The 13753-nt window shown below is 48.7% G+C and overlaps 1 protein-coding gene across 3 annotated transcripts in view; it reads left to right on the top strand.

The window, feature by feature from the left end:
- SPECC1 (sperm antigen with calponin homology and coiled-coil domains 1) overlaps nucleotides 1-13753 on the top strand; it is a 218428-nt gene that overhangs the window by 18141 nt on the left and 186534 nt on the right. For all 3 annotated transcript variants that reach the window (XM_032841337.1, XM_032841336.1, XM_032841339.1), the window contains exon 2: nucleotides 7227-7397. In XM_032841337.1, the coding sequence (XP_032697228.1) occupies nucleotides 7251-7397 (147 nt within the window). In that variant the 5' untranslated portion in view covers nucleotides 7227-7250. The remainder of the gene's footprint in view (nucleotides 1-7226; nucleotides 7398-13753) is intronic.

Raw genomic sequence — 13753 nt, 5'->3', positions numbered from 1 at the left:
TTAAGCAGACAATTCCATGGCATTAAGTACACTTGTAATGGTGTGCACCGTTCCACCACAGATCTGTAGTCCCCTTAAAAAACTGGAATTCTAGACCTATGAGACAGTAACCTCCGTGCCACCCTCCCCCCAGCCTCTGGCAGCCACCATTTTACTTTCTGTCTCAGTGAACTTGACTATTTTATATAAGCGGAATCCCATGTATGGCATTTGTTTTTTTCTGGCTGGTTCATTTCACTTAGCATCATGTCCTCAGGGTTCATCCGTGTCGTGGCACGTATCTCGTTTCCTTTCTTTTTAGGGCTGACTCCTGTCCCACTGCATGCATATGCCACATTTTGTTTATCCGTTCATCCATCAGTAGATGCTTGGGTTACTTCTGTCTTTGGCTGTGGTGACTAATGCTGCTAAGACCATAGAGGGAAAGTATCTTTTTGAGATTCTGCTTTCCGTTATTTGGGAATATATCTAGAAGTGGGCTTACCACCTGTGATAACCCTATTTTGGGGGGGGGGGGCGGTTTGAGGAACTGCCATACTGTTTTCCAGAGTGTGTGCGCCATTTTACATTCGCAGCAATAGTACACCAGCGTTCCAGTTTCAACACATCCTCACCAACACTTGTCATTTTGTTGTGGTTGTTGTTGTTGTGTAGAATAGCCATCCTGGTGGGTTGGATGTGCGTATCTCATTGTGGTTGTCATTTCCACTTCCCTAACGATTAGTCCTGTGGAGCCCCTTTTCATGTCCTTGCTGCCCATGTGTGTATCTTCTTTGGAGAAATGTCTATTCAAGTTCTTCGTCTGTTTCAAATCATGTTTGCTTTCGTTGAGTTGTTGGGAGTTCTTTATACATCCTGGGTATTAACCCTTTCTTCATCTGCTCAGGCTGCCATAACCAAATACCAGAGACTCAGTGGCTTAAACAACAGATGTTTATTTCTCACGGTTCTGGGGGCTGGGAAGTCCAAGACCAGGGCGCTGGCTGATTGAGTTCTTTCTGAGGGCTCTTTCTGGGCTCATAGATGGCTGCCTTCTCACTTGGTCTTCGTAAGATCTCTCTTTGATTCCAAGCCCACCAAACGTGTCAAATTAGGATCCCGCCCTCATTTATGACCTCGTTTAATTTTAATTTGTCTCCTAAAAGCCCTGTCTCCAAATACGATAACATTGGGGGCTAGGGTTTCAGCATATGAATATGGGGGTGTGGGGGACATCATTCAGTCCACAGCAAGACCCCCTTTCAAGATAAATGATTTGCAGGTATCTTCTCCCATCCCATGAAGTTTTTTTTCTTTCTTTCTTTTTTTTTTTTTTGCTCTGTTGATTGTGTCCTTTGATGCACAAGGTTTTTTAATTTTGACGTAGTCCGATTTATCTATTTTCTTCTTTGGTTGCCTGTGCTTTCGGTGTCATATCAAATAGCCCATTGTCAAATCCAACGTCACAAAGGTTTTCCCCTTTGTTTTCTTCTAAGCGTTTTACAACTTTAATGCTTGCATTTAGGTCTTTGATCTGCTTTTGAGCTAACTTTTGTTTATGGCGCAAGCTAAGCCTCCAAATTTGTTCTTTTGAATGTGGATATCCAGTTTTCCCAGCACCATTTGTTGAAAAGACTGCCTGCCCTTCCCTACTGAATGGTCCTGGCACTGCATTATAGTTTTTATTCTTAGTTACCCTTCGATAGCTCTTTTAAAACTATTTCTACAAAAAGAGCTCTTGGAAGTATTTTATTTCCATCTCCTTTTCTCCTGCCTTGGCTCATGCACTTTAAATGCTTTGAAGTGAAGCCACATTATAGGTAAGGAAATAACTACTAATTAGTGGCCATCCACTGCTTGGGATGTTGCCTTCTTGGTTCAGCTTTGGAGACAGCAGGATGGCCTGGGGCAGTAATTCTGAGCTCTTGCCCATCTCAATATAGCTCCCAGATTACAGCCTCTTTCTCGGGTCTGATTTTGTATTCAGTGACCCAACTCCTCAGTTCCTTATCCCAGATCACACCCTAGATGCTATGGAGCTCTGCCTTGTGGCAACATCTCATCATTGCTACAAGTTCTTCCTCCATTTTTGACGTGGGTTGTTTATTTTTTTCAGGTTTGAGATGGTGTGGTTAGCGACGTACAGTTCTTTTCTGTTTAGATTTTGTTTTATCACTTCCTGGTACTTGTTTCCTTTAAATGACTTCTGCTGATGAGATAAATTATACTTTGCCATTTTTCTTCTGAGACCTCATGGAGATCTATTCTTTTCCTTATTTACCAGGAAGGGATCTAAGGCGAATGGGATGAGTTCTCATCTCCGGACCACAGGAAATAATAAATTTGGAAGAGTTTCCTGTGGCCTCCAGCTGAAGTCTGGGATTCCCTTGGCTGTTCCCAAAACAGATTCTCGGCATTAACGGTTCTATGTTGGATGGGAAATGAACCAGGTGCCCGACTAAGAACCAGCACCCAAGGACTCTTCTTCTTCCTCTAGAACTGTCTCTCAACCTTGACTGCTGACATTATAGGCCAGACCGTTCTTCATCGTCGGGGCCGCCCTTTGTCTTGTAGGATGTCCAGCAGCATCTCCAGGTCTACCCAGTAGCACACCCCAAGTTGTGACAACCAGCACTGTCTCCATACGCTGCCAAAGGCCCCGGGTGGCAGAACCACCCACCTCAGTGTGCGACCTCCTATGGACGAGGTCAAGAGCAAAGTCAGCACATGCTCTGAAAAGCTCAAGCTAGATATTTTCAGCCTGTTGTTCACTTGTGTTCTGTTTCCTGCCGAGTCCCCTGGTGATTGAGCTATGTGAACATTCATATTTTGTTAGTTCTCAGACTTGAATGCCTTAGCTTTCCGCTTCCTGGAGCTTATTGTGCTTGCAGTCAGGACCTCAGTGGCCCTCCCACTCCCAGACGCTCGTTATTTCACGATGGGCCAGAATGGGTTCCCCGTCACCCTTGTGTTCTCTTGCCTTAAAAAGGTCATAGATCTGAGGCTCTCGAACCACCATTCCAGCACAGGTTCCGAGAGCAGCAATGAAGGAGCTGAGGAGTGTGTTTAGAGGGAGCAGGAGGCCCACGCATGGGCTCTGACATTCCCCCAGGACCAGACACCTAATCGTATTCCTAAAATAGCTGTTACCACTTCCCTCCCTCCTCCCCTCCCTCCTTCCCTCTCCTGTTTCTTTTCTACTTAATGCCATATAATTTTTGAGTTACGGTTTAAGTATAAGTCTCACTCTCTTCTGTAAAGGAAAGAAGCTTGGTAAGAGAATAAAATGTTTGGAAAATTTAAAGAAAAGACCCCAGGAAGGCTCTCTTCCCACCCCTGCGGGAGTGGGCTCCTAGATCTAATTATAAGGCCTTCATCAGCTTGATCCTTTGAGATGGGTTAGAAGGGTTTGCAGAAATCAGGGAATTAACAATGGAAATCTTAAAAACAAAGAAAATTCCCTGTACTTGGCCAGAGCCCATCTATTTATTTAATGTTACTAACTCACATCCATAAGGAGGTTACTCTTCACCCAGAATTCACACCTGTGTTCTCAGCAGCTAGGCTGTATTAAGGTTGGGGCCGATTCTCAGGATGGGTCAACTCTCAGCGTTCATTTTCCTCTCTCCTCTGCCTCTTCCATGTTTTCGCAAGAAAACAGGCTGCTCTGTGTACAGGAGGAGCCCTTTCCTTTAATCCGGTGTGTCTGGCTCCTGCCCCCAAAATTGGTTTAATGGGTCCATTGCTGTGTACTGTTAAGATAATAAAGCGGGACTGCCCTCCACTGAACACAATGGACAGTTTGTGTGGGGAAGGCAGCTACCGTTGGCTGAGTGCCTTTTATGTACCTGGCCCTCGGTATCCATGTTTTCTTTCCATCTGTGCTACCTGCACTTGATTGGGTGAAGATGTGGAGAATCAGGGTGTTGGGAAAGCATGCCCATGTTCACGCAGCAAACAGCGATGCTGGGTTTGGACCAGAAGCATTGGATCCAGAAGCTTAGATGACTCACGGAGGCCATATCCATCCCTGGTGTGTAAGGGCCAATGACAGCTGGGTTTGAATCCTGGCTCTGTCATAAATTCTGTTGATTTGGGCAAGTCACTTAACCCTTCTGAGCCAGAGTTTCCCCATCTGCAAAGTGGGGGGTGATACTTAACTTGCCTCCCAGGGTTACGGCGAGGGTTTGCCCATGAAGAGCACTTGGCAGAGCCTCGCCAGCCTTAGAGTGGCACAGAGTGGTTGCCCTTACACACAGCACATTTCTGTAACAAACTGGTTTCCTGTGTCAAGAAGTGGGGTGCATGAAAATCTGCAGAAATCTGGGATTGGGGCCTATGGGCACCCGCTCCACTTCCAGCAGGAGGCCTTCCTGTGGGTGGGCACAGGGCAGGACCCAAGCTGGCCAAGCACTGCCGATGGATGGCTCTGAGCATAAATCTTTCCAGTCTGTTCCAGAAGAGCCCAGAGCTGGGTATGAACAGGGCAAGGGAAAAAAGGCAGTCTCCAGACAACTTGGAGAATGCTAGAAGACACTGGTCTAGGCTGGAGGTGAGGGCTGGGGTGAAGTTTAGTAATATTCTAAGCCATGAGAAGGGGGAGCAGGGCTCAAAGCTAGCATTGGGTCTGACTGGAGCGTTTTCCTCATACACCAGCTCGCATCGTCTCATCCGTCCCTGGGCAGCTGCACTGATCCTGAAGAACCCAGTACAGCTCCAGGGGTCCCATACCGGGCACTCTCCCTACCTATAGGGTTCTCTTCCAGGTACCCATGAGTAGGACATCAGTTATCTCATTTCTGTATATTTTGAATTCGGAAAGAAGGTGGCATTTGAAGGGAAGAATCTGGCTGGTGGACGGGTCCAAAATAGAAGGCTTTGTCTGGGAAAAATGATGGGGAAAAAAGAGTGAAGGGAGCCAAGAAAGGATAGCATGGCCAACAGGAGGGGTCTGGATGAGACACGGTCTCCAGCTACATCCATTTGGAAATAATTTGATTGGGTTCAGAAGGTTCTAGGAGGGATAAAGAAAGGAGGGATGATGCAAGGGAAGAAACCTTGAGAATTTTGCCTCAGAGCAAGTAACTCATCAGTCTTTGAAAACCGGCTAAACATTTTCCAGGTGCACTGTCCAGAAAGATGGCCAGATTTGTTGCCAGAGATTAAGAGAGGAGTTTAGATCTTGAGTTTTGACCAAGAATCACCTTGGTCTAGGGCAGAATCACCTTATGCCTTCATAAAGTAAGCCCTGGCATAGTCCTCTCAAACGAGTTGTAATAACATACAGGGATGCCTTGATGAAAGAGAATTTTTGATTCATCTTCCTAAAGACGGGCTGACGTGTTACAAGCTGATTCTGTAGTAACTGATTAAAGGAATCAGTCATGCTCTTCAAGAATTACTCAGGCTATGTCAGCTCGTTTCTGTTGTGGGAATCCCAGTAAAATGAGTTACTGTGTCGTCGTCAACCTAGGCATGCTCTCAACGTTGCCATGGAAACCAGCATTAAGACTTGCGGGTCAAGAAAGCAAAGAAAAATAATTGGTGCTAAACATCGATAAAATATATGAGAAGTACAACAGAATGAAAAAAAAAAAAATCATCACGATGCCCGGCACCAAGCTGAGACTAATCAGGCTCAGCACTAAATCATAAAACTGAAATCACGGAGGCGTTTTCTCAGAGACACTGGAGAGAACGCAGGGCAAAGTCTTTATAAATACGTATCCTCACCTGTAGCCACGTTTGCACAGCTGCGGGCACAGCAGCGATGGGCTCCTGGTGATTCTTGGACACATGCCATCCCCAGCGACTTGCTGGAAGCAGGAATTGGCGCTGGCTGGACCCTGCTGAGAAGCACTGTCCATGGAAATGGTGTCTTGCAGCTGGGATCAGGGAGAGGTAACAGCCTGAGCTAGGCTGCACTGGTGGCCTATTGTTTTTCCCATAGGTGACTAGTGTGGTCTGCTTGGATGTTGGGAGGCGTGGGAGAGGGGGCCCAGAGCTGCTGGGCACCAGCTAGGATCCCTCCCTCGAGGACAGTTTGTGAGACAGGTTCTAGGAGCATGGCCGCTGGAATCAGCTGTCTGTCCCCTACTGGTGTTTTTTAAAGTGCATTTTTCCCGTTTGTTTCTTTGCTGCATTACCTGGGGTTTTGGTATTCTGTCACACCTTGGTCATTGCAATACACGAAGGCTGGGGTAGGGCTGGAGAAAGCATTTCCCTCCTGTGTGGTTGCACAACTGATAGAAGGAACGGGCTCTGAGGGGCTCCTGGATGGCTCAGTTGGTTAAGCAGCTGCCTTTGGCTCAGGTAGTCCTAGGATCGAGTCCTGCATGGGGCTCCTTGCTCAGCGGGGAGCCTGCTTCTCCCTCTCCCTCTGCCTACTGCTCTGCCTACTTGTGCTCTCTATCTCTCTGTCAAATAAATAAATAAGATCTTTAAAAAAAAAAGAAAGAAAGAAAGAAAAGAAACGGGCTCTAAGAAGTTGGGAGATGGAGGCCGCTGCTCACTCAGGAATGAGAGCCCTGACAGCTGATGGCAAGCCTTGGGCCATCTTCCACACCTCCGTCTGCAGGCGCTCTCCCCCCTGGGCCTTTAACTGCGGCCTGGTCCTTAGCACGAATTTCTTTCGTACAACAGTTTAGACCGGGGGGAACTCTACTGTACAGTGTCAGGTTGGGCCAATCAAATACACTCCGTCCATTTTCAAATGGTCCCCATTTTTGCTGTTTTGCTGGAAAGAAGGAAAAGGCTGTGCTTCCGGGAAATCCAATTTTCAAGTAATTCATTTAGATCCATTTGATAATTCCGTGGGTTTGCCCTTGTCAACCCCGAAGCTGCAAGTCTTAAGGACACAGAATGTCTTGACTCAAGCGGCCCCATTTTAAGGGGACAGGTATTTAGCCCACAGACCTAAAGTATAAGAGCAGAGCATAATAATATGTATTCTGCCGTATACTGATACAGTAATACGCTGAACAAGGAGCTCACATTTTGCTGAAAAGCAATGTGAGAGCATCAGTGAAATCGCGTGTAGGTTTCACTAGTTGGGTAAAAGCCATCGTGGAGCTGTGCAAAAGAGGCTTCCCTCGAAGGTGTCAGCTCCGGAGGTAATATTCACCGTCTGCCCAAGGAGAAACCCTCCATCTGATAACTGTGGGAACGTGGAGATCGGGGAGGGCTCCGAGATGTGGCTCTGCATGTTCAAGTTGTGGACACACGTTTCTCTTTCCCGTCCCACGCAGGAAGACGGACTCACCAGGACAAACATGAGGAGCGCAGCCAAGCCCTGGAATCCGGTCCTCAAAGCGGGCAGCCATGGGACAGACCGGGCTCGGCCCCTCCCAGCGGCGCCCTCCGGCATGAAGAGTTCCAAATCTTCCACCTCGCTGGCGTTTGAGTCCCGGCTCAGCAAGGTAGACCCAAATGCCCCCACGTGGCCCCTGGGGAGCCCTGGGCAGGAGGACTAAAAAGGGCAGTAAGCGAGACTAGCGGCCTTGTCAAGGTCAGGAAGGAGGCTCCCCGGAGGGTCCCATGATAACCAGCCCATCCTGACCCGAAGGAGCAGAGCAAAGGGTGGAGGGGAGCAGGGGGGCTCCGGGCTTGAGAAAGGAAGTGTGCAACGTGTTTAACAGAGAAACTAAGATTCCCCTGCCCTGAATGGCGTGGACTCCCTGGTTGGAGATTTGCCCCCAGCACCCTAGCTGATGGGGGTCAGGACCACCAGGGATCTCCTCCGTCCTGATCATGGAGTTGTCAATTCTCCATCTCATCTCACTTGCCCATCAGTAGCGTTAACTTGATTGATTACGCCCTCCCTGTGGGAAAACCTTCTCTTGGTTTCCTCCTCCCTCCCCAGTGGCCCCTCAGGGTATCCCCTGCTGGCTCCTGCTTATCCTCTGGGTTTCTTTCTTTCTTTTTTTTTTTTTTTTTAAAGATTTTATTTATTTATTTGACAGGCAGAGATCACAAGTAGGCAGACAGGCAGGCAGAGAGAGAGGAAGGGAAGCAGTCTCCCTGCTGAGCAGAGAGCCCGACGCGGGGCTCGCTCCCAGGACCCTGAGATCATGACCTGAGCCGAAGGCAGAGGCCCAAACCACTGAGCCACCCAGGCGCCCCATCCTCTGGGTTTCTAATGTCAGGTGGGCCCAGGGTGCAGTTTCAGCGGGAGGGCGGGGTCTCATCTCTCTTCTAGCTGCTGTGTCAGCCCCAAAGCCTCCCTTACCGTCTTGAGATGCGATTCAGAAATCGTATCACCTGCCGACAAGCATACTCTTGAAAAATCAATACAACATCCTAACTATAAGAGAAAAAGAAGAGCCAATTCATGTTTAATTAAGTAATCTGTGTTTGCATTTGCATGTGCTTGAGCGTGACCACTGACAGACCCATGGTGCTCCTTAGAGCACCGAGGATGGGGCAGCTGTGTACAAAGTACGTTGTTTTTCTCTGTAAAACCAAGGGATGCTCGAGGCTCAGATAATGAGGAAAAGGTGCTTCCCCTCTGTGAATGTCTGCAGAATGTGTGAGAACCCTGTGGGATATGGGACCACGTTTGTGCAACCTTGCCACATGTGTTGTAGGGCGTTTGGGTTCCCCATCCTCCCACCCATTTAACACAAGCAGCACCTCCAATCAGGGGGGTGACTAAGCATGCCCCCCCCGCAATTTCCAACATGATCCCTGAGTGAGGGTCAGCACTGGCTGCGTGGAGAACAGTTGCTCTAGTGTTAGCGGCTGTTCCCGTGAATTTTAATACACGGGGACACTTGAACATGGGTATGAGCGGCAAGTCCACTTAGGTGTCGATCTTCTATAGAACAGTCCTGTAAGGGTATTTTCTCTCCTGATTTTCCTATCGTTTTCTTCTCTCTAGCTCACTTTCCTATAGGAACACAGTATGTAATATGTGTCACATACAAACGAGGTATTAATTGACTGTTTATGTTACCTGTAAGGCTTCTGGTCAGTAGTAGGTTATGAATAAAGTTTCGGGGGAGTCCGTAGTCATACCTGGGTTTTTGACTGCGTGGGTCTTGTCACCCCTATGTTGTTCAAGGGTCAACTGTATATGGGGATGACATACGAATTTGCATCTCCACCCAGGATCCCTCCAGCTGCTTTTGTGACATCCCCACTTAGATGTCTAAAAGGCACCCAGAGGGGCGCCTGAGGGGCTCAGTCGGTTAACCGTCTGACTCTGGTTTCAGCTCAGTTCATGATCTTGGGGTCATGAGATCGAGCCTCCCGTTGAGCTCTGTCCTCAGCACAGAGTCTGCTTGAGAGTCTCTCCTCTGCCCCTCCCCCACTCATGTGTGTGCTTTCTTTCTAAAATAATCTTTAAAAAAAAAAAATCAATCAAAGGCAGCTAGAATGTAACAAGTCCAAAACAGACATCCTTCCCTTCCCTCTCACGCCCCCCTGAATCTTCCCCTTTGAGTCATTTCATATTCTCAGCAGCTCAGGCCAGCGCCACCGCCTTGGGCCCTGCTTTTCCCACATGCCACAGGCCATCAGCAAAACGCCATCACTTCTGCCTTCCAAATCGATGTCAGCTTCAGCCAACGGCCACCGCCTGGCTCCCTTGGGACCCCCAGGCTCTTGCCGCCACCTTCCTTGCATGGCCTTCCTGAAGCATCCCCGTCCTTTTTGTCTTTGCACCCCACCTTCCGTTCTCAGCAGAAGCCAGAGTGGTCCTCTCAGCACGTATGTGCCATCACATCTCCACTGAGAAGCCCCTCGGGGCTCCCCATTTCGCTCGGGGTGAAAAGCAAAGTCCTTGATAAAGCCGGGGACGCCCTGGAGATCCCATCGCCTCTCAGATGTCCTTGCCGTCCCCCCTGCCCTGTCCCCCTGGGCTCCAGCCACATGCTCTCCTGGTGCCCAGTGGCATTGCCCCTCCATGAGCTAGACGCACCCCTGCAGCAGCCTGTTTGTGGCTCCTCTGCCTGGAGCATTCCTCTTCCCCCTACCCCTGCTCCTCTGCCAGTTCTTCTTTAGTCTATACTCAAATGTCACCTTGTCAGATGTCATCCCTGGTCACTCAATGGAAAGTGCCCCGTGGGCCCCCATGCACCCTCCTCGCCCTCCACTTTCTGGCTGTGAGACTCAGGCAAGCTACGTACTGTCCTGAGCTCTGAGATGAAGGTAATACCTTATTTACCTCGAGGAGTAAATGAGCACAAAGTGCCCTACCTTCAATTTTGTTTATCATTCCATTATGCTGGCCTTGCCCATTATTTCCATGGTTTTTATTTTTATTATCTTTCACCTGTGGCACATTTGGGAGACTTTTTTGTTTTTTTTTTAAATTTTTAAAAATTTTATTTATTTGACAGAGAGAGAGAGCATGAAGCAGGCTCCCCGCAGAGCAGAGAGCCTGACATGGGGCTTGATCCCAGGACCTCAGGATCATGACATGAGCCAAAGGCTGATGCTTAACCAACGGAGCCACCCGGGCACCCCAAGGAGACATTTATAATATAGATTTTAAATTAATATATACTTAAGACCATTAGAGCTTCTGGATCTATCAAAATGTTTTTGAAAGCACTGTTTAATAAAAAAAGGTCTGAAGCTCAGGCAGGTTTCCTAAGGACAATGAAATGTTGGCTGCTTCTGCCCCTGACAGGTAAATGTTTTTGGAAGCTTGTCCCACGGGGAAAATGTCAGGGGAAAAGCAAATATCCATGTTGCCATCTTGATGCTTGGGGTCTCCTGGTCTTACTCTATAAAAGAGAAAGCATTTGAGAGAAGGGGTAGCAGAAGGAGCCGTACCGAGTCTGTGCCTCTCTGGCCCTCGGCATGTTTCTGCGTTTTGACCAGTCTCCCCTTCCCGCCTCTCGCTGTGCGTAAAGGATTTGTGTCCCCCCGTAGTTTACTATGGAAATGGAAAGCACCCAGAGATGTTGAATGACTGTGACACCCATACACCAGCCACCTGGATGCTACAGTTGCCATCTTTACCATATTTGCTTTCTAGTAAGTGGATACATATGGTATGGATATATTTGGACTAGTCACAAATAGGAAAACAAGGGGTGAGGGGCAAGGAGCCCAGATGGCCTGGAGAATGTCGCTGTGGGTCTTCCATGGGCTGCTCAAGCCCAGCATGGGAACAGAAAGCCCTGGGGTGCTCAGATGCAGACAGGCCACTTCGTTCTGGCGATTAATAAGGTCCATATCTGAGTCAGGACCCCCTTCATTGCAAATAGCAAAGCAATGGCTTAAGGACCTTTAGCAGAAAAGAAATGGGTTGAGCTTATCTGAGGTTCCCATGTCACTGAGGGTAGAACAAAGGGCTAAGTCTGGTGCTCAGAGAGGCCAGGACCAGGGACTGGAACACACCAGAACTCTTTCTCCGTCACCCATCTCTGCTCACTTCTGCCCCACTGCTCCTGTCTCCTGCTAACCTCTGGTCTCCTTCGGCTTGTGTTACAAAGCATGGCTGCCAGTATGCCCATGCCCCCAACATCCTTTGGAAGACCTGAATGCTTTGCTTCCTTCCGATTACTTCCTTTGCTTACTTCTGATTTGTCTTAAAAAAAAATCGGGCGCCTGTGTGGCTCAGTGGGTTAAAGCCTCTGCCTTCGGCTCAGGTCATGATTCTAGGGTCCTGGGATCGAGCCCCGCATCGGGCTCTCTGCTCAGCAGGGAGCCTGCTTCCTCCTCTCTCTCTGCCTGCCTCTCTGCCTACTCGTGATCTCTGTCTGTCAAATAAATAAATAAAATCTTAAAAAAAAAATCAAACAACAAGCAAAAAACTCGGAAAAGTCTCTGCTTGGCTAGGCATGAATCATATACTGCCCCTGACCAATCTTCCTGTGGGTAGGGTGGCTGGGGCTCCCTGCCCTTAGAAAGCAGGGACTTGTAGTTTAAGCATGTTCTGTGTGAGGCTTGGGGATCCAGCCTGTCTTATGTAATCATTCTCCAGAAGTGCTCCCCACCTGTGCTGCCTCAAACAGTAGCCACCGGCCACGTGTGGCAGTTGAACCCCTGAAATGTCAGAATTAAGTGTGCTTTAAGTGTGCAATACACACCTGAGTGTGACGAGTCAGTGCCAAAAAATATATAAAATGCCTTATTAATATGTTTTACACTAACTGATAATATTTTGAATGTGTTAAGAAAATATGTTCCTTTTTTTTTAAGATTTTATTTATTTGACAGAGATACACAGCGAGAGAGGAAACATAAGCATGGGGAGTGGGAGAGGGAGAAGCAGGCTCCCCAGTGAGCAGGGAGCCCGATGTGGGATTGATCCCAAGACCCTGGGATCATGACCAGAGCTGAAGGCAGACACTTAACGACCGAGCCACCCAGGCGCACCTAAGAAAATATATTCTTAACAATAATTTTACCTTTCATCTCCCTTTGTTAATGTGGCCCCTAGCCATACATGGCTGGTGTTATATTTCTACCAACAGTTCTGTGCTAAACCATTGGTTCTCAGAGTGTGGTCCCCAGGTCAATAGCGGCCGCAGCAGCACCAACCGGGAACTCGTTAGAAATGAAGATTCTCGGGCCTCGATCCAGACCTTGGAAATCTGAAACTTGGGGATGGCGGGGGAGGGAGGGCAGATTGGAGGCTGGGGTGTAGGCAGCTGTCTGCATTTTAACAAGCCCTCTGAGGATCCTCATTCCCCCGAGGTTGAGAGCCGGTGCTCTGACCAGAAAACGGTTTCTGCCTTTGAAGATGGGATTAGGATAGGTGTGATTTTAGAAAGCTTCAGATTCCACGCTTGCCCCATCTTTGTGGAATCGAGAGGAATTTCTTAGCTACATTAATCTGTGAGCTGTTTAAACTTTTTCCCCTTTGTAAGCTTTCCTGTGCAGGTGCTCGGCAGCTTAAATATCAGTGAACGCATTCTTGAAAATGCTTATTAAACATATCAAAGTAACACCCGAAGTGCAAACCTGCCCAGTGATCTTCTGTAACAAACCAGAAATCTCAACGCCTTCAGTGACCAGCCAACGAAGCCCAAAGCGCAGGCGTGAATAGTGACAGAACAAGAATTACTGGGCGTCCATAGCTCTGTGTGCCTGACATTGATGTCTCGGCCAAAACAGCGTGACAGAGGAAGAGGTTTGCTGCAGAGGAAAAGGACCAGCTTTTAGTGTGTGTGTGCTGCCTTCTGGGGGAGCCTCTGAGCAGTAAATCTTTCTCAGATGGGATTCCTTGTGGGAGGTGCCCCCCTCTAAATGCCTTGCTGCCTCCCAGACTCCCAGGCTGCATGGGAAGGAGATAGCCTGCTGCTGGCGGTAGCACATCTGGGGTGTCCTTCTGCCTGGTAGGGGCAGGTCACATCTCTTTATAACAGAGTGGGACCACGAAGGGGCAGGTCTCCACTGCTTGCTGACTCCAGTCCTCTGTGTCATCTCACCAAGGACTGTGTTTTTAGGGAAAGGCGGGGTGGGAGGAGCAAGGTCTCCCCGTGGGCCCCACCCCCAAGGGGCGGAGCCTGGAGGTGGGTGGAGGCTGTGAGTGGGACCGCAGAAGGCAGTTTCAGTTAGGGGAGGGTGGGGAGGGCTGAGTAGGGGAAGTGGGAGGGGGTGGGAGCGGCGGGGTTTCCGGGGAGTTGTACTCTTATTTTTGGATTCCCCCCATTCTGGTTTGCAGACGGAGCCTTTGCTCTCCCGGCCTTTGGCTGTGGAGTTTAATTATTCCAAACTCTGCATCAGACTTAACAGATTTTAGTCCTGTCCCAGAATCAGAGAGAGGTCAGCGGAACCAAGTGCTTATCATTTGCATTGCTGCCTTAAAAATTTCCCT

Source organism: Lontra canadensis, unplaced genomic scaffold (assembly GCF_010015895.1).
Source record: "Lontra canadensis isolate GAN:19392208 unplaced genomic scaffold, GSC_riverotter_1.0 scaffold122, whole genome shotgun sequence".
NCBI lineage: Eukaryota > Metazoa > Chordata > Mammalia > Carnivora > Mustelidae > Lontra > Lontra canadensis.
Note: the sequence above shows the minus strand (reverse complement) of the source record. Positions and strands in the feature narration are given on the sequence as shown.